Consider the following 25,849-nt stretch of genomic DNA (forward strand, 5'->3'; position numbering starts at 1 on the left):
CGGTGGAAGTGCATAGTTCCTTGAAAGTGGGGTCGCAGGTAGGCAGGGCAGTGAAGGAGGCATTTGGCACACTTGCCTTCATTGGTTGGAACACTGACTATAGGAGTTAGACGTAACGTTATGTCTACACAGGACATTGGTGAGGTCACTGTTAGAACACTGTCGACAATTCTTTCATCATGATGCGAAGGTGCTGGTGTTGGACTTGGGTGGATAAGGTCAGAAATCACACTACACCTGGTTATATGTACAATCCATCCTATTAGGAAGGATGTTGTTAAACTTGCGAGGGTGCAGGAAATATTTACAAGGATGTTGCTGGAACTTGAGGGTTTGACCTGCAGGGAGAGGCTGAACAGTCTGGGACTTTTATTCCTTGGGAGTGGAAGAGGCTGAGGGGTGTTCTTACAGAGGTTTATAATGTCATGAGGGGCATGGATAGGGTGAATAGCCAAGGTTCATTTTCCTAGGGTGAGGGAGTCCAAAACTTGAGGGAGTAAGTTTAAGGTGAGAGGGGAAAGATTTAAAAGGGACCTGAGGGGTAACGTTTTCATACAGAGGGCGGTGCATGTATGGAATGAGCTGCCAGAGGAAGTGGTGGAGGCTGGTACAATGACAACATTTAAAAGGCATCTGGGATGGATATATGAATAGGAAGGGTTTAAAGGGAAATGGGCCAAGGTCAGATTGGGATGTCTGGTTGGGCGGACAAGTGGGACTAAAGTGCCTGTTTCTGTGCTGTATAACTGTACGATTGTAATCGGGCTCGGTATTTCACATACACTGGCAGTATTTTATCCTCCTTGGCTTTAAGGTGTTTGGGGCATCTCTAGCGAGTGGACACTCTATCGCACCTCCACAAATCTAACCAATAAATGCCAGTGAATTTGATATTTCATTTGTCCAATTAATTCCAAGTATTGTTAAAACTAGTTGGTGCGGAAACCATAGCAATAAACAGCATTTCTGGCGCATCCGGTGGGTCTCTGCCTCAAACAGCATTCCTTTCTGTCCGTCTTCCCTGGACTGACCTATCCCCTCCCTATTTCCCCACCTATACTCTCCTCTCCACCTATCTTCTTTTCTCTCCATCTTCGGCCCGCCTCCCCCTCTCTCCCTATTTATTCTAGTTCCCTCCCCCCATCCCCCTCTCTGATGAAGGGTCCAGGCCCGAAACGTCAGCTTTTGTGCTCCTGAGATGCTGCTTGGCCTGCTGTGTTCATCCAGCTTCACACTTTATTATCTTGGAATCTCCAGCATCTGCAGTTCCCATTATCACAGCATTCCTTTCTTTTTTGGTTTGGTTTGATTGGCCACAGCTTTGTGTCAGTGCAGAAATGTGGGTGCTGGGCTGAGCCAGGGATGGGTGAACGTGGGGCGGTGTGAAAGCTCAGGGTGGGCGGGGGGGAGGCGGTGGGTGCTGGAACTGCCGATGGATCGGTATTGAGTGGCTTCGGAATGAGCAATGCAAGCGGCCAGCGACAGAAAGAGAGAGAGAGACAGAAAGGCAGTCTCTGTTCTTATCAGCTTCACTATCTGAATAGCAGCCCGGCTTGACCATTCGCTCTGTGTGTGTGTTTGTACCCCAGGCGATTCACCCATTTCTTAAAAAAAATCAAAAACATATTTTATTACTTTAAAAAAATGTATGCATACATAGTCACAGAAGGCGTTCTGTACAGTTGCATTTGAAGGAAAAAACAAAACATTGGAGTTTGACTCTAAAATACAATCCCATATTTACATACATTTGAGGCACTAGGAGGTCCCAGGCTTGAACGTGTAGCTAACGGCGGCGAAACGGAAATCCTTCCACCCAGAGTCCTAAAGAGATTCACACCCACCCCCAACCCCCCTGAAATGTGAGACCAGGCACAGAATGACCCAATAACCCAGGAGTAGGGAGAGGGGATGGGTCAGCCCCAGTAGATACGGTAGGGGTTAGAGAAATGCCCCTCAGTACCCCTTCCTAGGGGGCAGGGCTGCGGTATGCAGATGGCCAGCGAGGGGCTGAGAGAGAGTTACCACAAATGTAGAGAGTCATTGATAAATTGTCCTGTGCTGCAGCCACTCTGTGACTGGTTCAGTCCTAGCTCTGTTGTTAAAAAAAAGCGAAGGCGTGTTTCGGCGGGGGGGTGGGTAGGAAGAGATTCATTATCTAGTGCACTGGCCAAGTTTTTTTTGCCTTCTCCTTTCTGGTGGCTACTGCGGATGGATCGAGGCTGATGCAGTCCCTGCGACCATTACACACAGAAAAGGGGGGAGGAGAAAGTTGAGTTGTAAAATCTCCTGACATCCCACACTTTTATTTGGCTGTTGTTGGAGGGAGAGTGGAGTTCGAGCGAGAGGTCGGGACTTCTGCCATCGCCTACATCCCCCCCCCGCCCCCGTCGAATTTAGAGCCCGATCGATCGGAATCACTTTCTCTCCGGGGATTTTTTTAAAAAAAGGCAGCAATGACCCAGGCTCCGAGTGGGACTGTGTGAAGACTCCTGTAGCCGACCGGCCATGGAAAACCAGCAGCACGCTTCCAGCCCACCTCAGTGTAAGTCTCTGATCAGATCCGGAAAACGAAACAAAAGCCCCGAGCCTTTTGCAATCGTCCCCTATCAATGTTGTGGGGTCGAACAAACAAGTACAGTCTATCTGAATTGCCAGCGGATCCGGTTCTCCCGGGGCGGAAACATTTCCTTTGACATTATCCATGGACAGAGAGAGAGAGACAGAAAGCTGGGTTAGACTCAGGCCGTCTCTCTCTCTCTCTCTGGGAGGTGGCCGTGCACATTTGCAGTTGCGGTGTATTGTGATGGAGATGAGAGTGCAGTGATTGTGTGTGTGAGAGCTCTCTCACTCTCACTGACTGGTCTGTCATTCCCGTTGCTCTCTCTGTGTCTGTCTGGCTCCCTGAGCCGCCCCACCCTCCCCGTCTGCTCCCACTTCACAGATCACCGCATCGGAATCCGCCCCGGGGCCTGTTGGGGGTAGGGGGTGGGCTTTCTAAAGGACAACCCCCGCCCCTCCACTGTCTGTGCGGGGGAGGAGGACAGTGGGGCTTAATCCTCTGCTGTGCTGCAGAGCTCTCAGAGTGTCTGTCTTCCTGTCTGTGTCTGTATCTCTGCCTCTGCGTGAACATGTATCTCTCTGTATCTGTGTGTGTGTGTGTCTGTCTGTCTGTGTGTGTCTCTGCCTCTGTGTGAACATGTATCTGTGTGTGTGTGTCTGTCTGTCTGTGTCTCTGCCTCTGCGTGGCCACGTATCTGGGTGACCATGTATGTGTGTATGTGTCCGTCCGTCTGTCTGTCTCTGTCTCTGCCTCTGCATGACTGTTTCTGTGTCTGTCTGTCTGTGTGTGTGTGTGTGTGTCCATCTGTCTGTCTCTGCCTCTGTATGACTCTGTGTGCGTCTGTCTCTCTGTGTGTGTCTTTGTCTCTGCCTCTGCGTGGCCGTATCTGAGAATCTATCTCTGTATGTGTGAGTGTGTCTGTGCCTCTATCCCTATGTCTGTGTGTTTGGTAAGGTAGGGTCTCAGAGCAGTCCTGTACGGTGAGGCCCCAAGCTGAGCTGTTCCCAGTCGACGCCCCCATCTGTCCCAGGGAGAATGGGAGATGCAGTGGGTCTCATTATTATCTTGCCCAGTTGCATACTTCACACCATTCATGTTTTCTCTCTCTGTATCTTGGACCCAAAACGGAGCGGTTCTCATTGAATGCCCAACCTCTTCATTGTCAGAAGTTCTGGGTGATTTAATCTCTCAGACAGTCACCAGTGTAGAGAAGCCAGCAAAGGTTGACTTTTTCTCCTCCCCCTCTCCCCTGTCCTCCTCTCCTCTTCCCCCCATTTGCCCTCTCTTCCCCCTGTCTGTCTTCTGGTTTCTGTGACAGATCCTTCCCCTGTGACAGACCCCTTGCTCCACACTAGGAGTCTGTATGATAGTGATTGTGGGATCATTGCTTTCAAGAGGAGGTGAAATTTTTCCCAAAGTAAACCCAGCACTCACTGCTGTGGGACATCTTTTGTGTGTGACATGGGATTATCACATGTCCATTTTTATTTGGGTTGTATGTGATCTCCAGGTCAGCAGTAATCCTGGGCCATTACAACTGGCCTGCATCGACCATCAGGAACCTACATCACTAACTGATGCTGTAGCATAGTGATGTGGATTGGGTATTAATAAGGACCAAAGTTTGCACTAGAATAACAGGGACAAAAGATATTAGAAAGTTACCAGATATTGTTGAGTCTTTCCAGGACTTTCTGGTTTTATTCCATGTTCCCAGCATCTGTAGTTCCTTACTTTCAATTTTGGGATCAGTTCTGGTTGTTTGGTTCTCACTCAGGGTCCTTTGAAAGACTTTATAGCACCCTCCATGATCATGGGACATCCTAAAGTGTATCAGTGCTGGCCCTTTGGAAGGGAGCTAGTATTTATTCGTTCCAGAGCCTGCCCACGGTGTTTCACCATGTGTGTGGATGTTGTTACACTGCACTGTATGGTTCTGACTGACCTAACTCCCCCACTCCTCTTGTCTGCCTATTTACAAACTGATAGTACTCTGGTTTTGTCATGTATGGACATCAAGGTCTGAGCTGAGACCTGAACCTGCAACCCCTGGCCCAGAGGAGAGGACGATACCCACTGCTCTGCAGCACGTCCTGCCGGAAAGCATTTTCCACCAGTGAAATCTTTTCAAAGTGCAGTCATTGTTGTAGGAAGCATGGCAGAGATTTGTGCATAGCAAACTCCCATGGGTAGCAGTGCAAAAATGGCTGGAAAGTCGAATTTTGAGCTGTTGATTGAGAGAGCCATTTTATCTTGCATGCTTGGGCAGAACTCCCTTGCTCTTCTTTGTGCAATAGAATTGTTTATGTTCAGCTGAGGGAGCGAACCTCAGATGAATGTCTCGTCTGAAAGATAGAACCTTGAGCAGTGCAGCACTCTCCAAGTCTCACCTCTGACACAGAGTCAAGGACAGTACCACTGAGCCAGCATTTGAGTCACTGTAAATAATGTTTCCTGTGTGACTTTTCAGCACTGATTCCTACATTTCATTCAACCCTATCCTCCATCTAAATCTTTGGCATTTTAATTAAACAGAACTACTGAGAATTTTCACGAGACCATGCAGCCTCTGTGGAGAGAGAGAAAGAGAGATTGATGTTTCAGGTCTGTGACCTTACATCAGACCTGAAAAATGTTAGAAATGTAAGTCACAGATTTTGTAAAATGACAGGAGGAGGAGCGATTAAAATCACACAAGATTTCATGGTGCAGGAGTTAATGAAGACAGTAATAAGTCTGTAAGAGGCAAATGAAGGAGACCTGGATGGCAAGATAGCCCTATCCAAATACAGTCAGAATAAGTTAATAAAGAAACAAGGAGTTTTAAAAACTGCTTTTAAAAAGGGGCAGATATAAATTGTTGAATTTATTGTTGAGATAAAAGGGCTATAAAGTGTCCAGTGAAGAGATGTGTCTGTGTTCCTCAAGCTTATATTGACCTTCATTTTCCCCAGACCTGAAATGTCTTGGAGGCTTGTATTTAAGGTGAGAGGTGGAAAGTTTACAGGAGATATGAGGGGTAGGGTTTTTTACACAGAGAATGGTAGGAACCTAGAACATACTGCCAGGAGCAGAGGTGGAGGCAGATGCAGCAGGAGTGTTTAAGGGGCTCTTAGATATGCACATGAATATGCAAAGGAAAAGGACCAAGGGTAAGCAGAAGGGATTGGTTTAATTTAACATCATGTTTGGCCATGGGCCGAAGCGCCCATTCCTGTGCTGTACATTTCGATGTTCCATGTTTATTGGAACAGTACAGCAGAACGAGGGCGGGGAGGGCAGGGCGAGAGCGAGGGCATGGAGGCCAGGGCGGTCAGGGCGAGAGTGAGGGGCAGGGACGTCAGGGCCACAGAGACGCCAGGGCAAGAGCAAGGGCAGAGCCGAGAGTGCTAGAGCAAGGGCAGGGCGGCAGAGAGGATAGGGCGGTCAGGGCGAGAGAGAGGGCAGGGAGGACGAGAGGCAGAGCAGGGAGGGCTAGAGGGACGGCAGTGGAGGCGAGAGCGACAGCACGGAGGGCGAGGCCGAGAGCAAGGGCGAGGCTGAGAGGGAGAGCGAGGGCACGGAGGGCTGCGGGAGAACGAGGGCAGGGCGAGAGCGAGGTGGAGGATTGAGATGACTGGTAGCAGGGAGCTTGGTGTCAGTGCTGCAGGCTGAAGTTGTGTTCCATAAAGTGATGAGCTAGTCTATGTTTGATGTCCCTAATGTCTAGGAGGCTGCACTATGATTTCTGAAGAAGGGTCTAGGCCCAAAACGTCAGCCTTCCTTCTCCTCTGATGCTGCTTGGCCTGCTCTGTTCCTCCAGCTCTACACCTTGTTATTTCAGATTCTCCAGCATCGGCAGTTCCCACTATCGCTGGGTTTTGTTAAATGTGCTTTGCAGAGCCAGTTAGACAATGATAGCGGCTGTTGACTCAGAGACAAGTCGATGGGGTGCCAGCTGGCCTCCTGTATCCCACTGAGGTCCCCTATCAGCATCAAGCAGTGTGGAGGGCTCCAATTTAGGGGGAAAATGTGATTTGGGTTGATAAGGTCACTGACACACGGGTTCGAATCCCAGCATGACAGGTAGTGAATTCAACTTTTAAAAAAAGTCTAGCTTGGCACAACTAACATAATGGTGACCACACAAGCGCTGTCGATGGTCACAAAATCCTATCAGGTTGTCCAATGTCCTTTGTAGAAGGAAGTTTGCCACCTTACCTACATGTAACTCCAGACTTGCAGCAATGTAGTTGACTCTGAATTGCCATCCAAAATGGCCTCACACATCACTCAGTTGAAACATCTCTCTACAAAGTCCAAAAAAAGGAGTGAAACTGGATAAACCATCTGACATTGATGTAGCCTCACAGCATAGTGAGTATCCCTACTCCCCAAAGACAGCAACAGCTCAAGGAGCCGTCACCACCCAGAGAACAATTAGGGATGGGCAGTCATCTCATTCATAATCTATCCGTGATCAATCCTGGAACAAAAGTGAAAAATGTCAGTTTAACAATCTTCAGAATTACTGATGAAATTTTGCCATCATATGTCCCTGTGCAAGCTATGCCCGAACTCGCTTCAAGACCCTGCCCCTTGTCCACATTCTCACATTGACTTGCGACCTTGATCCTGAAATTATTAGCCTTCTGTTCAAATCTTTCCGCAGCCTCCCCACCCCCTGTCAGTGTAATCTCCTCCAGTCCAAAACCATCTCAGAACTCTGCCAATTTGCACCACGCCTTCAGCTGTCTAGGCCCGAAACTCTGGAATTCTCTCCCTTAACCTTTTTCTCCCTCCCGTCCTTTAAGCTAGTCCTTAAAATCTACCTTTCTATATTGACATGTGGATTAGGAGCAGGAGTAAGCTAATCATCCCCTCGAGTTTCCCCTATCCTTTGGTAATGTCATTGCTGGATCTTTGATGAAGCTCTGAGTCACCTCTCCTAATTGTCAGGAACAAAAACAAAGTTGCTGGAAAAGCTCAGCAGGTCGGGCAGCATCTGTGGAGGAAAAAACGGTGTTAACGTTTTGGGTCTGGTGACCCTTCCTCAGAACTGTTCTCTGCTTTCTCCTCCACAGATGCTGCCCAACCTGCTGAGCTTTTCCAGCAACTTTGTTTTTGTTGCTGTAATTTACAGCATCCGCAGTTCTTTTGGTTCTCCTAATTGTCACCGTTTTTGGTGCTCAAATTTTGTCTGATTAAGCCTGCATGAAGGTGCTACATCAATTCATGCTGTTGTTAGGAATTTTAATAACAGAGCTGGAGATGGGTGATTTATATTTACAATATCCGAACCACAGCATTTTCAGAGGATGCAAAATAGGAGCAGATTATTTAAGTGTATAATGTAAACTCTGGAGATATCAGTAGAGTTACGGGGGTTAGTATTTGGTTGTTGGCATCAGTTTGAGTGAGGTAGAAGCCATTCTTGCTGCAGTGTTGCCGATTTGACCTTTTTCTTTGTGGATGGGCAGTGAGCAAGGGAGTTCAACACCATCCCCACACCCAAAGACTGACTATTCCCTCAAATTACCTGACTGGTAGCAGTCAGAGAGCCAGCAGAGTCTCTCAGTATGACCTTAAATTATCCCCCTAACATTGGCAAGGGAATTAATGGGACACAATCTTCTTCTGACGTCAACTTGTAGCAACTGTGCCGAAGATGTGTTTGACGTTTGACCCGTGACATCCCAAATGGAGCAGTGAATTGAAGATGTGTTGAGAGGCCATGCTCAGAAGGTTTGGAGTTAATACTGCCAATGACTTCTTTGTTAAAGCCTATGCATATGGGATCCATTACCATGCAATTTCACCTCCTCCTCCCACCTCCCCCTTTCCTTCCTGCTCTCCATTCCCCCTTCTCCTGTTTTTCTCTCCTGCTGCTGTTTTTTTCTCCCCTCTTCTGTCCCGTTCCCTCCCCACGTCCCCATCCTTTTCTTCCCAATTACAAGTGCAGTTGACCACAGCTGAGCTGTAAGTGGCCCAGTGAAATCACTGGGTTTATGATCTCTGATGACTGCAGGGTACGACCCTGTGGCCAGTGCGTTTGTGTCCTGATGATTGAGGGGTTCACATCCTACTGGCCTCTGGGATACTGTTAACCCTTTCAGGAACTCGGTCTTTACTGATCGATGAAACAAAATGGCGGCTGAGAGAGAGAGAGAGATCTCAGTTCACACCCAGCACCACCCACAGGATTTGTGTGAGTGTGGGAGGATGTGAAAACTCTTTACTAGGTTTGGTGCATTGCTTATGCTGTGCAAGATGCATTGCACCAATTTTTTCCCCTCTAGGTCATTCCTAACATGAGGTTTAAGTTAATGATCGCCTCACATATTCAATAGAGGCTATTTGCTGGAGGCCTAACAACTTGTTTACCCAGAACAGGATCCTGAAAGGGTGAGATTTTATGCAACGTGCATCTCTCCTTCCCATAGCTTCTGGAATTTTCCCTCAGCGCATGTCAGTGGTAACCTAGTTTCTGCGTGATGCAGAGCAGTGCTGCAAAATAAATTGCCATTACCTGCCCCTGTCACTTTTAATCCTTCTTAAAGGTACCAACACTGTATAAACATTCAGCGCAGAAAGAGGCCATTTGGCCCCTGCTGCCGATCTAGCTCTCTGAAAAGGCCTGTAAAGCTAGTTTGTCTCTTTTTCTCGCCCCCCCCCCCACTGACTCCCCCACCAACATTTCTGTGTATAAATCCACTTCTTTGTTGAGAGTTCCTGTTAAAAGTGCCTCCCCAGCTTATGGGGCAAGTGTGTTCCAAATCACAACAACTTGTCACAGAATAACAGATTTCTCCTCATCTGCACCCACTGCACCTCCAGGCCTTTTACCAAGGACTGCTTGAAAAGGAAGAAAGGCATGCATTAAAATAGATTCTTACTTGACATCAGGCAATGTTTTGTGGACATTGAAGCGCAGTCACCATAGTAACGTAACGGACCATTTATATGCAGCAAGTTCCCACTAACAGCAACGAGATGGCGATAATCTGTTTTAGTGACACTACCTGAGGGATGGCTATTGACATAGACGCTAGGGAGAATGCTTGAAGTAGTACTGAAGGACCGTTTACATCTGTCATGGGATTTCATGCCTTCTCTGAAAGACAGTGCCTCTGACAGTGCAGCACTCCCTTCGTACTGCACTTGGTCTATACTTTGTGCTTAAGTGTTCAGATTAGGGCTTATATCCAGAACCTTCTGGCTTGGAGACCAGAAGGGACCCAATGAGTCATAGTCCCCCACCTCAATGAGAATGGAGATAGTTTCTAGTTATACATAGAACATGTCAACATTGTGCAGTGAGGACTTATACTCACTTATTGATCGTTCTTTAATTTTAACACCTTTGGTTTCCTCTGGAGTGTGGCGGTGGGCAGGCTGTGTATTGCCAAGAGCTGTGTTGTTCCCTGGCAGTTCACCCAAGAATCTGTGATTCATTGCTCACCCTGATGGTTTTATGGGCTGTTTAACTAAGGGGGGGGGGGGCATCACGCCATGCCCACAAAGACTCATTTCACCAGGTCCATAAGCCCGTAGATGTCAATTATTTGGCATCGAATTTGATGGCCGAAGCCCCTGTGAAATGTTTTGACACAGCTTCTTGCATGGTGTATAGATGTAAGTTGGATTGTGGTAGACGTAACCAGAAAGCGAGGGAAGAGATTGCTGCCCGTTTGGTGATGACCTCTGCATCCTCACTGTCTGCTGGAGTAGTACCAAATGACTGGAGGGTGGCAAATGTCAGGGATAACCCTGGGAATTACAGACCTGTCAGCCTTATTTCTGTGGTGGGCAAATTATTGGACAGGACTCTGAGAGACAGTATTTATGATTACTTGGAAAAGCACAGTTTGATTAGAAATAGTCAGCATGGCTTTGTGAGGGGCAGGTCATGCCTCACAAGCCTTAGTGAATTATTTGAGGATGTGACAAAACACGTTGATGAAGGTAGAGCAGTGGATGTGGTGTATATGGATCTCAGCAAGGCATTTGATAAGGTTCTTCTATGGTAAGCTCATTCAGAAACTTAGGAGGCATGGGATTCAGGGAATTGGCTGTCCATTAGAACACAGAGGGTGGTAGTAGATGGAAAGTATTCAGCCTGGAGCTCAGTGACCAGCAGTGTCCTGCAGGAATGTGTTCTGGGATCTCCGCTGTTTGTGATCTTTATAAATGACTTGAATGAGGAAGTGAAAGGGTGGGTTAGTAAGTTTGTTGGTGACATGAAGATTGGTGGAGCTGTGGACAGCGTGGAGGGTTGTTGTAGGTTGCAACGGAACTCTGACAGGATGCAGAGGTGGGCAAAGGAGTGGCAGATGGAATTCAACCTGGAAAAGTGTGAAGTGATTCACTTCGGAATGTCGAATTTGAATGCACAATACAGAGTTAATGGCAGGATTCTCGATAGTGTGGAGGAACACAGGGATCTTGGGGTCCATGTCCATAGATCCCTCAAAGTTGCGACCCAAGTTGATAGAGTTGTAAAGAAGGCGTATGGTTTGTCGGCTTTTATTGACAGGGAGATTGAGTTTAAGAGCCGTGAGATTTGCTGCAGTTCTATAAAACTGTGGTTTCGACCACACTTGGAACATTGTGTTCAGTTCTGGGAGCCTCATTACAGGAAGGATGTGGAAACTTTCAAGAGGGTGCAGAGGAGATTTACCAGGATGCTGTCTGGACTGGAGGGCAGGTCTTAGGTCTGAGTCCCAGAGCAAGGGCCTGACTGTCTAATTCAGATTGACAGTCTGGCGTAAGATGGAGAGAGTGCAGGCTTGTTGGCCTTCAAATGAAGCAGAAATGGGAACTGCAGATGCTGGAGAATCCGAGTTAACAAAGTGTGGAGCTGGATGAACACAGCAGGCCAAGCAGCATCTCGGGAGCACAGAAGCTGACGTTTCGGGCTTAGACCCTTCATCAGAGAGGGGGATGGGGAGAGGGTTCTGAAATAAATAGGGAGACAGGGAGGCGGACCAAAGATGGATAGAGGAGAAGATAGGTGGAGAGGAGAGTATAGGTGAGAAGGTATGGAGAGGATAGGTCAGTCCGGGGAAGACAGACAGGTCCATGGGGCAGGATGAGGTTAGTAGATAGGAAATGGAGATGCAGCTTGAAGTGGGAGGAGGGGATAGGTGAGAGGAAGAACAGGTTAGGGAGGCGGGGACGAAACTGAAGCCTTGACTGCCCTCTCACTTGGATCATAAGAACCCAGGATGTTGTTTCTAAAAAGGCCAGGGATTTTCTGCCTCTGGGCGATATTTACCAACCAACCTCACTCAGAAAACAGAGTCGCCATCACATTGCTGTTTGCACGGTGCAAAATGGCTGCTGTGTTTCCTGATTGTCCACAACAATAGTATTTCAAAAAAGTACCTCATTGCATGAACAATCTGGGACTTCCTCAGGTTTTGAAAGGTGCTGTACAAATGCAGTTACTGTCTTTACCATACATCGTCCCAAATCTGAAAGTTTTAGTGATATGCAGACGATCTTCTGTTTTCCCTTTTACTTGGTCTTCTCTAAGCTTAATATTTCATGACAATTTGTCAGAGGGATGGTAGCAGCAGTCATTTAGGAGCAGGATATTTTTAAAAGGCTTCTCAGCCCCGAATTGCTAGTGTTGAAACTGGGAGCTCAGTAAATTATAATGGTCTGTAAGCAAACAGCGGCTGCTTCACTGGTGATAATTACTCAGCTGCACAATTATAGACTTTGCCGTTCCAAATGTGGGTGTTTGGTACTGTCTCTATAAACACGGGGTTGCGGTGCAGGGTTTTATTTTCCCTCTCTGGCGAGGCGATTAATTAAATCTATTAGGAGCAGCCTGGTGCGAGAGCTTCCACATTCACTGAATCATTGGGGCGGGGCCTGGCTTTCCAATGTTGCAAATGATTCACTCACTTGAAGTGTGTCCCTCCACTAAGGCATTGACCCTGAGCGGATGCAACATGGGACTTGCCATGGGCTGTGGGGATGGTGGTGTGTTGGTGTAAGGTGGCAGGGATGGTCTGTGGCACCGAGGAGGGATTGGCTTGGGGGTATTGTTTGTACTTGGTGTGTGTTGGAGGGTATGATTAAGAGTGGGTAGGGGTACGGATATGGGCATACAGGACAGGGTATGGATTGGGGTGTAGGGTCAAATTACAATCGTAAGAAACAAGGTCATGTGTAGGCCACTTGGCTTCTCCAGGCTGAACTGATTGGAGCCTCCAGTCCAGTTCCCATCCTATCTCCCTGTAACTCTCAATTCCCTTGTCAGTCAAAACACTGCTGTCAGTGAAAACTCAGTCAACCTCAGCAGTGAATATGTTAATGACACATCAGATTAGATTTACTACAGTGTGGAAACAGGCCCTTCGGCCCAACAAGTCCGCACTGCCCCTTGAAGCATCTCACCCAGACCCACCCCCTATAACTCACACACCCCTGAACACTACAGGCAATTTAGCATGGCCAATCCACCTAACCTGCACATCTTTGGACTGTGGGAGGAAACCGGAGCACCCGGAGGAGACCCACACAGACTCGGGGAGAATGTGCAAACTCTGCACGGACAGTCGCTCGAAGTGGGAATTGAACCCGGGTCTCTGGCACTGTGAGGCTGCAGTGCTAACCACTGAGCCACTGTGCGGCCCGAAGCTTGCCTTCTCCGAGCATCTGCCGTTGCCTCGCTGGTGTAAAGGTTGCCCAGGATAATTGATCCTCTTAGAGAAAACAAAACCTCATCCCCATCTTAAATCAAACATCCCCTTATTTGAAAACGCCTTATACCCTCCACATCTATCTTGAAATTTGGTAGGTCACGGCTTATTCATTGTAGGCTGAACCTACTCAACCTTTCCTCGTAAGACAAAATCCTTCATTCCCCAGATTTCTCCGAATGAGCCTGCTTTGACTATGTCCAATGTAATTATGACCCTTAGTAAATAAGAAGGGCAAAACTGGACACAGTATCACCAATGGCCCTGTACAGCTCATGGAATCCCTGTGGGGTGGAGCAGGCTATTCAGCCCATTTGAGCCCACACTGACCCTCTAAACAGCTGCCCACCCAGACTGAGCAGCCCCCGACCCATGCTAAGAACCCTGCATTCCCCATGGCTAACCCACTCAGCCTGCACACCCCTGGGCACTATGGGTAATTTAGCATGGCCAATCCATCCTAACCTGCACACCTTTGAACTGTGGGAGGAAGCCAGAGTACCCAGAAGAAACCCATGCAGACGGTTGCCTGAGGGTGGAATTGAACCTGGGACCCTGGTGCTGTGAGGCAGCAGTGCTCACCACTGAGCCATTGTGCTGTCCCATACCAAGAGTCCCCTAGATTTATACTCCATCTCCTTTGCAATAAAGACCAACATTCCACTTGCCTTCCTAATTACTAGCGGTACCTGCATGCTAACCTTTTGGGATTCTCATACAAGGATGGCCCAGATCTGTCTGTACTGCAGCATTCCGGAGCTTCCCTTCATTTAGTAATATTTCCCTCCTTTACATAATATTACACTTTTCTATTCTTCCTGCCAAAGTGTCCAACCTGATGTTTTCCCTCACTGTACTCCACTTGCCAAATTCTCATCCACTCACTTAACCTGTCTGTATCATGTTGGTGCGTCTGTGTTTTCTTTGATAGAGTCCAGGCTGACAAGTGGTGGAGGACACCAAAGGATCCACAGGGTGGGGGAGTGAGGGTGGGATTCACATCGAGGAGCAAGGCGACTCTGGGAAGTGAAGGTGAAAAAGCAGTGGTCAGTGTTGTAACTTGAGAGGTTGGATTAAAAACCACAGTCTGTGAAAACGTTTGCTTTGGACACCTAACTTGCTCTCTGGCACAAAGCTGAAGCAGTTTCTTTGAATCAAGAGGATGTCCTGCTGACTTATTATTTTTGGAGCTTTCTGCTGACGGATTGAGCAGAGGTGGCAGAGAGGTCTCCAAGTGGTTGGAAGACCCACTTACATAAGCTAAACAGATCCAACCTCTGTGGTGGGTTAGGGCCTTGTTGGATCAAGAGAAACTGTGGTTTGAAGTAGAATTGTCAACACTGAGTTAAAGCCAACAGACTTTGCAGCAAATCTATAAACACCAGAAATGCGGTAGAGATGGCTTGTGACCATGAAATAAATCCTTGAGCAAAGAACGTAGTATCTGCTGTGATTTCTCTTCCCAAATTACACAGAAAGTTTAGCAACCGAGATTTTGTATTAAGTGTGAGCAAGTGCAACTCGAAAGGAGAGCTACTGGCCCTAAAATCTGCGAGGACACAATGTGGGGAGAATCTTACAATCTCTGACCAGTTTAGAACAATGATTCTGATTTGAAGGTTAGTCACTGCAAGATAACTACATAAATCCTGTTTGTTTGTAGAAAACGTCAATAAGTTTAACTGAGATAACAAGGTGTAGAGCTAGATGAACACAGCAGGCCGAGCAGGAAAGCTGACATTTCGGGCCTACACCCTTCGTCAGAAAAGTTTACCTGTCCTGCTTTGATGATTACTCATATTCAGGGCATTATGATAGTTTTTGTCCTTTCCACCTTGATGATTAGTACTGTTGGTTCTGTGGTACAGTTTTAAAGGACCCAATTCGGCCTGTCAAATCTGCTCCACCATGAGGGCCAAGTAGTACTGCCTCATTGCTCTCTTTATCAGGTATTTTTTGTCAATTCATTTGGAAGGACTATTTACTCAGTGAAATTTGAGATTCAAATTGGTGAATAAGTCGTAATTAGCTGCCATTTCACCATCTTAACTGTGAATGTTATCTGTATTCAGGGGATGGTGTTTGTAAAGTGGATTTGGAAGTGGCTGTAAATCACACACTGTGACATGGCTGTGGAAGTGATTTGAATGCAGTTGTGAGCTCAGCATTTGTCAGCAAAGTGGGAGGAAAGGAATGATTAATTTGAGCAGATATTAACCTCATCCTGCTCAATTCTCACTCTTCAAACAGCAAACTGAGAGAATTCTGGCCAAAGTAAAACACCTGATGGGTTGATAAATGATAAGAACTCAGTGCCAGAGCTTTGTAAGTGTTTTCAGAACCTTGAGGGAAGTGAACTCCGAGCTGGCCCTCCCCCATTCCCAGCACCAGTGCAGCTGCTGAGGTCTCGAGTGGTTAGCAGAACAGTTGAAGGTCAGTCATGGTAACAGCTGATAGACTTAAAAGATAGAACAGGCAATTGTAATAAAGTGAACACATGTCTTTGGAGCCAATGAAAGACTGTACTAACCCAGAGAAGCCATACCTCCCTTGTCCTCTATCATTAAAGCTGCAGGCACCTTCCCTCACTGTTGTCAGTCAAATATCACAATGTGGTGTAGGTTGGAATTGTGATTTCATGTCCTGTTGAATTGTGGAAAGCAAATGAGGATTTGTGAATTGTGTATGCAGTCAGTATTTCGAGCAGTATAACATTGAAGCACAGTACTATCAGCCCCTGATAATTTGCTGAGTAACACTGGAGCAATGTACTGGTGGACACGGGTCTGTTACTAACACTGCGGTATGTTACTGTGAGACACGGGTCTGTCACTAACACTGCGGTATGTTACTGTGAGACACGGGTCTGTCACTAACACTGCGGTATGTTACTGTGGGACACGGGTCTGTCACTAACACTGCGGTATGTTACTGTAAGACACGGGTCTGTCATTTACACTGCGGTATGTTACTGTGGGACACGGGTCTGTCACTAACACTGCGGTATGTTACTGTGGGACACATGGAAGTGTGTCTCTATATGTTACTTTGGTGCTATGCTAGAGTACACAGATCTGTGCATATAAGGGGTTTGCAGTATTGGAGATTGTATAGATTTTCCAGAGTATAGTACTTGGGTGTTGTACCAGTGTGTAGAAATCTGTTAGTGTCATGTTACTGAGTTGCAATACTGGTGTATATAGATTTGTCAGTGTATATTACTGGGATGCACTACTGCAGAATATTGATTTATCCTTGTATATTACTGTACTAGTGTGCACATATTTGCTACTGTGTATTTCTAGGTGCAATACTGGAGTATAATGATCTGTCACTATATGTAAGAGAACATAAGAACAGGAGTAGGTAATTTGGCCTGTCACGTCTGCTCCACCATTGAGTTAGATCATAGCTTCACAAAGTAGGGGCCACAACCCTTAAGAAGGTCATGAGTTGAAATGTTGGGATTCTGGGCTCTGAGGCAGCAATAGCTGACACCACCACCAACCCCGCCACCTTTACCCTCCTGTAATAGATCTCCGACCCTCCCCCATCACTCACTAAGGTGTGGTGACACTTTTCGAGTGTCAAAATGGGGTCACATTGGACAAAAGTTCAGGAAGAATCGAGTTAGACTGGCCAATCACCTTCATCATTTTCACTTTCCTGTAATATCTCCTTATTTCTTGATGCCTGTGGTCCCAAGAAAATGATCAGTCTTTGAGTTGAACCTGCTCAATGACTGGTCTCACAGTTCCTGTGGAGAGAGAAACAGTGTTCATGTTTTGAGTCTAGTGTAACTCTTCTTCAGAACTGACATGGAGCTGATGCTTTTATGCTGTTGACAAAAATAGAGAAGGAGTGAGTGGAATCAATGCTAACATATCTGCTTTATCTGCCATGAACTTAAACTTTGTTTACTGATCTGTGTGGGACTTTATCAAAGGCCTGTTGGAAATCCAAATACACCTCATCCACTGGTTTCCCTTTATCACTGCTATAAGTGATATCTTCAAAAACTCCAATAGGTTTGTCAAACATGATTTTCTTTTCATGAATCCATGTTGACTGCCCAATTTTGCCACTGTTTCCACATGTTCAATTTATCACATCCTTTCAAACAGATTCTAACAATTATCCACCCATTGACTCCCAACTCTGTAGCTCTCTATTCTCCCGCCTCCTCCTTTCTGAAATAGTGAGGCTATATTTTCTACTTTCCAGTCCATTGGAATCTTTCCGGAGTGTGTAGAATTTTGAAAGATAGCTACCAATGCATCCGTTATCTTTCTAGCCATGTCCTTCAACACTGAAATGACACTCTGGTCCAGGGAATTTATTAACCTTCAGTTCAGATAACTTCTCAAGTACTACCGCTTCACTAACACTAATTTCTGTTTGTTTCTCAGTTTCACTAGTCCCTTGGTCATCGAGTATTATGAGACTGTAGTGTATAGAACAGTCATTGTACATGATGAGGATACAGTACTGCAGTGTACTGAACTGTCAGCGTATATTACAGGTAGAAGCTCTTGTGATCCAGTGGTAGTGTCCTTACCACTGAGCCAAGGAGGCTGGGTTCAAGGGCCACTTTGTCCAGGGGAGTGTAATATCATCTCTGAGCAGGTTGATTCGAAAATATCTAAATTACTGGCATGCAGTATTAAAGTGCACTGATCTATCAATGTATATTAGTCTGACGCCATATTGAAGTGTCCAGATCTGCCACCGATACATGGCTGTGATGCGGTACTGCTGTGAGCAGATTTGTCACAGTATCTTACTAGGGTGCAGTTCTGGAATGTATCGTTGTCTCAGTGGACAGTATTGAATCGCAATGCAGGAATATACTAATCTGTCAGTGTATATTACAGCTGTGCATTACCAGCATATACCGAACTGTCAGTGTACATTACTGCTGTGTGGTACTGGTATATACCGATCTGTCAGTGTACGTTACTGCTGTGTGGTACTGGTATATACCGATCTGTCAGTGTACGTTACTGCTGTGTGGTACTGCCATATACCGTTCTGTCAGTGTACATTACTGCTGTGTGGTACTGGCATATACCGATCTGTCAGTGTACGTTACTGCTGTGTGGTACTGCCATATACCGTTCTGTCAGTGTACATTACTGCTGTGTGGTACTGCCATATATCGTTCTGTCAGTGTACATTACTGCTGTGTGGTACTGGCATATGCCGATCTGTCAGTGTACATTACTGCTGTGTGGTACTGGCATATACCGATCTGTCAGTGTACGTTATTGCTGTGTGGTACTGGTATATACCGATCTGTCAGTGTACGTTATTGCTGTGTGGTACTGCCATATATCGTTCTGTCAGTGTACATTACTGCTGTGTGGTACTGGCATATACCGATCTGTCAGTGTACGTTACTGCTGTGTGGTACTGCCATATACCGTTCTGTCAGTGTACATTACTGCTGTGTGGTACTGCCATATATCGTTCTGTCAGTGTACATTACTGCTGTGTGGTACTGGCATATACCGATCTGTCAGTGTACATTACTGCTGTGTGGTACTGGCATATACCGATCTGTCAGTGTACGTTATTGCTGTGTGGTACTGGTATATACCGATCTGTCAGTGTACGTTATTGCTGTGTGGTACTGCCATATATCGTTCTGTCAGTGTACATTACTGCTGTGTGGTACTGGCATATACCGATCTGTCAGTGTACATTACTGCTGTGTGGTACTGGCATATACCGATTTATCAGTGTACGTTACTGCTGTGTGGTACTGGCATATACCATTCTGTCAGTGTACATTACTGCTGTGTGGTACTGGCATATACTGTTCTGTCAGTGTACATTACTGCTGTATGATACTGGCATATACCGTTCTGTCAGCGTACATTACTGCTGTATGATACTGGCATATACCGTTCTGTCAGTGTACATTACTGCTGTATGATACTGGCATATACCGTTCTGTCAGCGTACATTACTGCTGTATGATACTGGCATATACCGTTCTGTCAGCGTACGTTACTGTTGTGCGGTACTGGCATATACCGATCTGTCAGTGTTTGCTGCTGGGGTGCAGTACTGCAGCATATCGATCTACTATCATGGATAAGCGGTTGCTGTCGTGGAGTTTATATTTTGTATATTGGTGGAGGGAGGTATTAAGTAAACAAATCTGCCAGTGTATGTTACTGGGGCTGTTAGTGTTCACTGTACAGAAGTGTACTGTTGTGTTTGTGCCATTGGCTAGAGTTTGAGGTATCCTTGCCTTCGCGCTGATGCTGTTGTGAGGTTGAAAGTGGTTTGTTCAGTGCGTGGGTTCATGATTTCAGTTCAGTCCTATTTTGCTGAATGAGCTTTTTAATCAAACTTGCTTATTCTTGCTTCCTGTGAGTCATGAGCCGTGACATCCTAGCAATCTCTGTGTTTCACTGTCCTCCCTGTTCTGGTTTCAAAATTATATTATGAGAAAGGAAAACTGTAGCTGCTGCCGAGAGAGACTGTGTGTGTGTTTGTGTGTTTGTTTGTGTGTGTGTGTGTGTGTGTTTGTGTTTGTGTGTGTGTGTGTGTGTGTGTGTGTGTGTGTGTGTGTGTGTGTGTGTGTGTGGGGAACTGTGTGCGTGTGTGGGGGGAGGTGTGTTATGTGTATTGAAGTTTAGTTTGTCTCCTGATTTGAAATGTCAGCAAACCCCAGCCCCCGCCATCAAACAGCTGGAATAAAATATACCCTTCATATTCATCACCATCTGTAATTCCGTGTTTAAATATATATTAAACAATGCCAGGGAGAGAGATTTTGAAATCCAATTAGTAACTGGGATCTGTAAGGCACCGAGCAGGGGCTGTGGATTGTCAGTGAGTTGTCTGGATGAGAAAGAGCTTGTTGTCCAATGGAGTGGAGTGTCTATTCTGTTGCTGAGACGATTTAGCCAGTTAGAATTTGTTTCTTGCCATTGGAAGCGTGTTCTGTTGTGGGCACGAGAAAAGCCTCCATTTTGCTTTGATTGTTGAGCCTCTCTTTTACGCTGCTAGAAAGCCCAAAGCCAACAGAATGAAGGCATTCCACTTGTGGATATAAATGATCGTTCTGATGGAGCTGAGGGGCTGGTCCTGATTGGCTGGACTGTGCTATCCCTCTGCATGTAGGATTTAGTAATGAGCCAGACAAATTTTCCAACCAGCTCAGTGACTGAAGGAAAGCTTTCATGCCCATTTTTACCTCGTCAAACTATTCTTTGAACTGCAGAATCTGGAGATAACGAGGTGTGGAGCTGGATGAACACAGCAGGCCAAGCAGCATCAGAGGAGCAGGAAAGCTGACATTTTGGGGCTGGACCCTTCTTCAGAAATCATGGACTGACCTATCTCCTCCCTACCTCCCCACCTACACTCACCTTTACTGGCTCCAACCCTGCCTCTTTGACCTGTCTGTCTCCTCTCCACCTATCTTCTCCTCTATCCATCTTCTAGCCCCCTCCCCCTCTCTGCCTATTTATTTCAGAACCCCCCTTCTCTCTCCCCCCCCCCCCCCATTTCTGAAGAAGGGTCTAGCCCTGAAACATCAGCCTTCCTGCTCCTCTGATGCTGCTTGGCCTGCTGTGTTCATCCAGTTCTACACCTTGTTATCTCAGATTCTCCAGCATCTGCAATTCCTACTACCTCCGAACCTATTCTTTGACATTGCTTCTGTGTTGCACTGAGCGATAAATGTTTTAATTTGCTGTGCTCAGTGCCTGACACGCAGTCAGTCTCCTCCAGTTGGTAACTAGTAAAACATGTCATCAGCTTTTAATGATCTCCTTTTAATGTGAGCTTTGTCTCTCAAGAGGTCTGTGGTCCTAACTTCCTGACCAAAGTGACCAGGCTACAGAGAATCAACCAGATGTAAAATTGCACTCAAGTGGCTCAGCAAGTAGAGTCATAGCGTCGTCGAGATTTCCAGCATGGAAACAGACCCTATGACCCAACTTGCCCATACCGCACAGTTACATTTGCTTTGAAATAAAGGCCAATATTCCAATTACTTTCTCCATTACCCATTAGCTTTTTGAGACTTATGCATGAGGACTGCTAAATTTTCTGTTTGCTGCAGCCATCTGCAATCTTACTTCAGCTGTGCTCCCCACCCCCCCACCCTCCCCAGCAGTGACCCTTCACTCCATGACGGACAAGGGCAGCTATGTTCTGAGAACGCCTCTGAGTCACATACACTCCATCTTGGACCCTTCACTGGCATTTCCTTCATGCTTCCATTACTTCTGTTTCTGAGCTGTGTTAATGAATAACTAATGGGCTCATTAAATAAAGAAGGCTACACAGTTGTGACAGCGATGGACCGCAGCATATGGGAATCTGTAGAATGTATTGCAAAGACATGGAAGAGTGTTGTATTTTACATTTGCTGATGGTACAAAGGTAAATGGGAATGAGAGAAGCAGCAGAGAAATAGACAGGTTAAGTGAGTGTACAATGTGACGCCAGATGGAGTGAAATGTGGAGAAGTGAGAGGTTATTCACTTGGTAAGAACAGAAAATGGAATTTTGTTTTTTATGTTGTGAAATGTGTAAACATACAATTGTATAATTTGATAACTTTAATAAATAGTTTTTGATAATGTCAATGATTTCAACTTGCTATCTGCATTGGTGCTGGATACTGTCTGCTGTCTCACCCTGCTGAGGTGTATCTGTATCTAAGTGATGAAGAGCAGTAACTCCGGGATTGAATATCCTGTCCTTTAGCCACTCCTTTCCCAAACCAGTTGCCAGTCAGGTTCCGTGCAAGTTGTGTGGCCATTCGAAGTGAAATTTCTCCCATGCATTGTGTTTTTTTTGTTAGACCATACTATTTTATAATTATGTAGAGAATTATTAGCCCACCAGCAAATCGCTTGAAAATTCAAGTCATTCATAGCTACCACCACCATCACCCAGGCGATGTTGAACATCTTAAACTAAAGGCTCCCATTGAGCTGCCATAGCACTGAAAACGTCATTGGGCTGCAGTAGGCTGATATTGTCACCTAGTGTGATTTTTAGCCAGGGTGACCCAGACGGGTAGTGCAATAAATGAGCCCTTACTTGAAGGTGAAGCCATTTCTGTTGTTTTATACGTCATCCTGTCTCAATTGCTGGGGTTTGTTGGAAATCTTGTGCTTCACCCAATCCCTGAATTACATCAGCCTTAAAAAATTGACAATATGGTAACAGTTTAGGTTGGTATTCCCTAAACTGTGCTCGCACCTTATTGGCCATTACTGGCAGTTTGTGGTATATGCTATCTGTGCCAGTGTGTGTGGTTCAGAATAAAGGTTGTTGAGGTCTTTTGCTGCCACTAATTCTCCTAAACCTTGCCTAAGGCCTGTCTAATGATGAGCGGGAGAGGGTACACTGCCTCACAGCCTTTACAGAAGAGGCTGTTGGTCTACAGGAAAGTTTATTACATACAACTACATCTGAGTCAGACGGAATTACAAGGAATTGTACATCTGCTCCCTACAAGGACTAGTGAGGAACTGACTGAGTCCATCCCTAGAGTGAGTGTTGAGCGTGACATTAATAGTTTCTGTGGAGGACTGAAATTTCCAATGTAACATGAATGTCAACTCCTTCAGAACCATTACTTACTTGAAGAATAGACTTTAAAGGAATGAACTGATGGAAGTGTTTAAGGTGACTAAAGGGGTTGAAAGGTGATAGAGTTGATACCTTTCCTATGGTGGCAGGGTCAAAATATGAAGGGAGAGTGAGACCATTTCCAGTTCTCATTTCTGGCTTGGAACATGCTTTGAGGCTACAGTGGGCCATTCGTGCCTCAGGGTGCAAGCTAACATCTCGGTGAACTTCAGGCAAATGATCGGAAATGACACCTGTGATTAGACAAGCAAGTGTGCAAGGGTTCTGTGGACTAATGTGGCCGTGTTAACTCCAGGCCATAGCCTGGGTCAATGTCACCCCAACACTCTGAGTTAGGAACCCCAGGAGCAATAGTGCAGTGCTGGGTACTAATTCAGACTGCGTGTGGCAAGGCCTCTATAAAGATAATTGCACAAGCACTTTTTCGTTAGAAGTGTAGCACGTTGTAAAAGATGAAGTAGTCACCACGGGCAGCAGAATATTTCTCAGTTAACACTTTGCTCTCCCTTTCCGACTTTGTGCTGCCCAAATGTTTGTTTGGGAAAGATAATGATTTGACTTTATATAATGCCTTTCTCCAAAATGAGATGTTCCCAAGCACTTTAAGACCAATGAAGTACCTTTGAACTGTAATGCCATTGTCCATTTAGAGGGAGGCTGCTCCCTTTACCTTGTCCAACTCCTCAACAAATTGCAACAAAGTTTGAATTTAAGAAGGGAGCTGATGATGCTGATTATATATTCATCAGTCAGTATATAGCTCTGTGTCACAAATAAATCAGCCCGGATCTTTAGTAAGGTTTAAAGAACTAGTTCATTTCAAACAAAAGTCGCTCATGCAACATTTATTGACAAAAGGTTTAAATTGTGCAGAGCTACCCATCTCGAAAACTAGTACTGATGCATACAGCCTCCAAGTCTGGGAACAAAAATATAAAAGCTCCACACAGTGTTTTCTTAAAAGTGCTTTGCCAAGTAACAACTAAATTAAGGAAAATAAATTATTCACGAATTTCCAGCCGTTGATCAGTAACCGAAGTCACTTTGCACCCTCGCTGTCAGCATGGGGGGCTGGGTATCTTCCTGGATACATAATAGCTGACAGGTGTCACCTCCTCTGCAGATAGTGATGTAGATTTGAAATTTTCCTTTAGGACCACTCCACTTGCAGTGATGTGGCCTTCCAGTGGGGTTTTAACTCCTACATTGTGATAAGAGAAAATTCAAAGAAAGCAAGGGAGGGCAAAGGTTATTTATTCTGAAGAAGGGTCACTGGAGCTGAGACGTTAACTCTGCTTTCTCTGATTGACTTTCTTGTGATGTGTACCAAAATGAAATGAAAAGCTTGGTTTATGAGCAGTACAGGCAGATCATAGTAGGCAAATTACAGATCAAAAAACATTTGGAGGTAGACAGGTTACATTATTTGACGCTAGAGTCCATTCAACAGTCTGATAACAGCTGGAAAGAAGCTGTTCCTGAACCTGTTTGTGCGTGTATTCAGGATTCTGTACCTTCTACCTGATGGAAGAGGTTGTAGAAGGTCATTACCAGGGTGTGATGGGTCTTTGATAATGTTGGCAGCCTTTCCATAGCAGCAAGCTGTATAAATAGAGTCCATGGATGGAAGGTTAGCTTCTGTGATGATCTGGGCTCTGCACACCATCTTCTGTAGCTTCTTACCATCCAGGGCAGAGCAGTTGCAGTACCAGGCTGTTATGTACCCGGACAGTATGCTTTCAATGTCGCACTGTAGAAGTTGGTGAGGGACTTTATGGACATGCCAAATTTCCTGAGCTATCTGAGGAAGAAGAGGCAATATTGTGGCTCCTTACGAGACCTGCTGAGAGTTTCCAGCAATTTCTGTTTTTGTTTCAGATGTCTACCATCTGCGGTTGTTTGTTTTATTTTAGGTCAACTTCTGAAACTTTTCACTGCATTTTTCATCTAAAAGTACACGTGGTAATTGATTTCTGTTCTGTTCTAGATAGGTGAAAGGTTCTATTTTCAACTGCTGCTCGACACATTCCCAGAGCGTACTTCCCACAAACTGCCCATTTACTGGTCAGTAAATAGACCCTGAATCCAAGCCAGTATTGTCATGATCTGGAATTATATTCAGTCATAATTTGGGTAAATTGGATAAAGCTTTGTAAAGGAAACTGTTTTAGGTTCAAGGGGGATGGGACATATTGGATATTTCTTCCAAATAACCCACAAGACATGCCAACTGGCCTCCTCCTGTGTTGTCAAGATTTTATCATTCTGTAATGATCCGTATGCTCTGTCTTGACTTTGAAACTCCAAAGTGCTGAAACCAATTACCTGAATGTTAGTCACTCAACTGTGATCAAGTGGAGCTCGGGATTTAGGCCATTCTCAACTCCTCAGATACTGAAGCAGTCCATGTTCGAATGCAACAAGATTTGGACAATGATCAGGCTGACAAGTGGCAAGTGATATTTGTGCCAAACAAATGCCAGGCTATGACCATCTCCAATAAGAGACAATCTAACCATCTCCCCTTGACATTCAATGGTGTTACCATTACTGAGTCCATCACTATCAATATTCTGGGGGTTATTATTGACCAGAAACTCAACTGGACTCACAACGTAAATACAGTTGTTACAAGAGCGGGCCAGAAGGTAGGAGTATTACGGCGAGTAACTCCCCTTCTGACTCCCCAAAGCCTGTCCACCATCCACAAGGCACAAGCCAGGAGTGTGATGGAATGCTCCCCACTTGCCTGGATGAGTGCAGCCCCAACAACACACAAGAAGCTAAACACCATCCAGGACAAAGCAGCCCACCTGATTAGCATTACATCCCCAAGCATCCACTCCCCTCACCACTGACGGTCAGTAGCAGCAGTGTAGATGCACTGCAGAAATTCACCAAATATCCTTAGACAGCACCCTCCAATCCCATGACCACTTCCATCCAGAAGGACAAGGGCAACAGA

At 45.8% G+C, this 25,849-nt stretch overlaps 1 protein-coding gene across 4 annotated transcripts in view; it reads left to right on the forward strand.

Annotated features, from left to right (window-relative positions):
* Nucleotides 1-25,849, forward strand: part of map7d1a (MAP7 domain containing 1a) — a 248,191-nt gene that overhangs the window by 65,278 nt on the left and 157,064 nt on the right. Inside the window, exon 1 of one of the 4 annotated variants that reach the window (XM_059654256.1) lies at nucleotides 2,081-2,545. The exons of the other annotated variants lie outside the window; for them this stretch is intronic. Within the exon in view, the coding sequence (XP_059510239.1) occupies nucleotides 2,509-2,545 (37 nt within the window). The 5' untranslated portion in view covers nucleotides 2,081-2,508. Of the gene's footprint in view, nucleotides 1-2,080; nucleotides 2,546-25,849 lie in introns of those variants that run through there. 4 annotated transcript variants of the gene reach the window in all.

Source organism: Stegostoma tigrinum, chromosome 24 (genome assembly GCF_030684315.1).
Source record: "Stegostoma tigrinum isolate sSteTig4 chromosome 24, sSteTig4.hap1, whole genome shotgun sequence".
Lineage (NCBI taxonomy): Eukaryota > Metazoa > Chordata > Chondrichthyes > Orectolobiformes > Stegostomatidae > Stegostoma > Stegostoma tigrinum.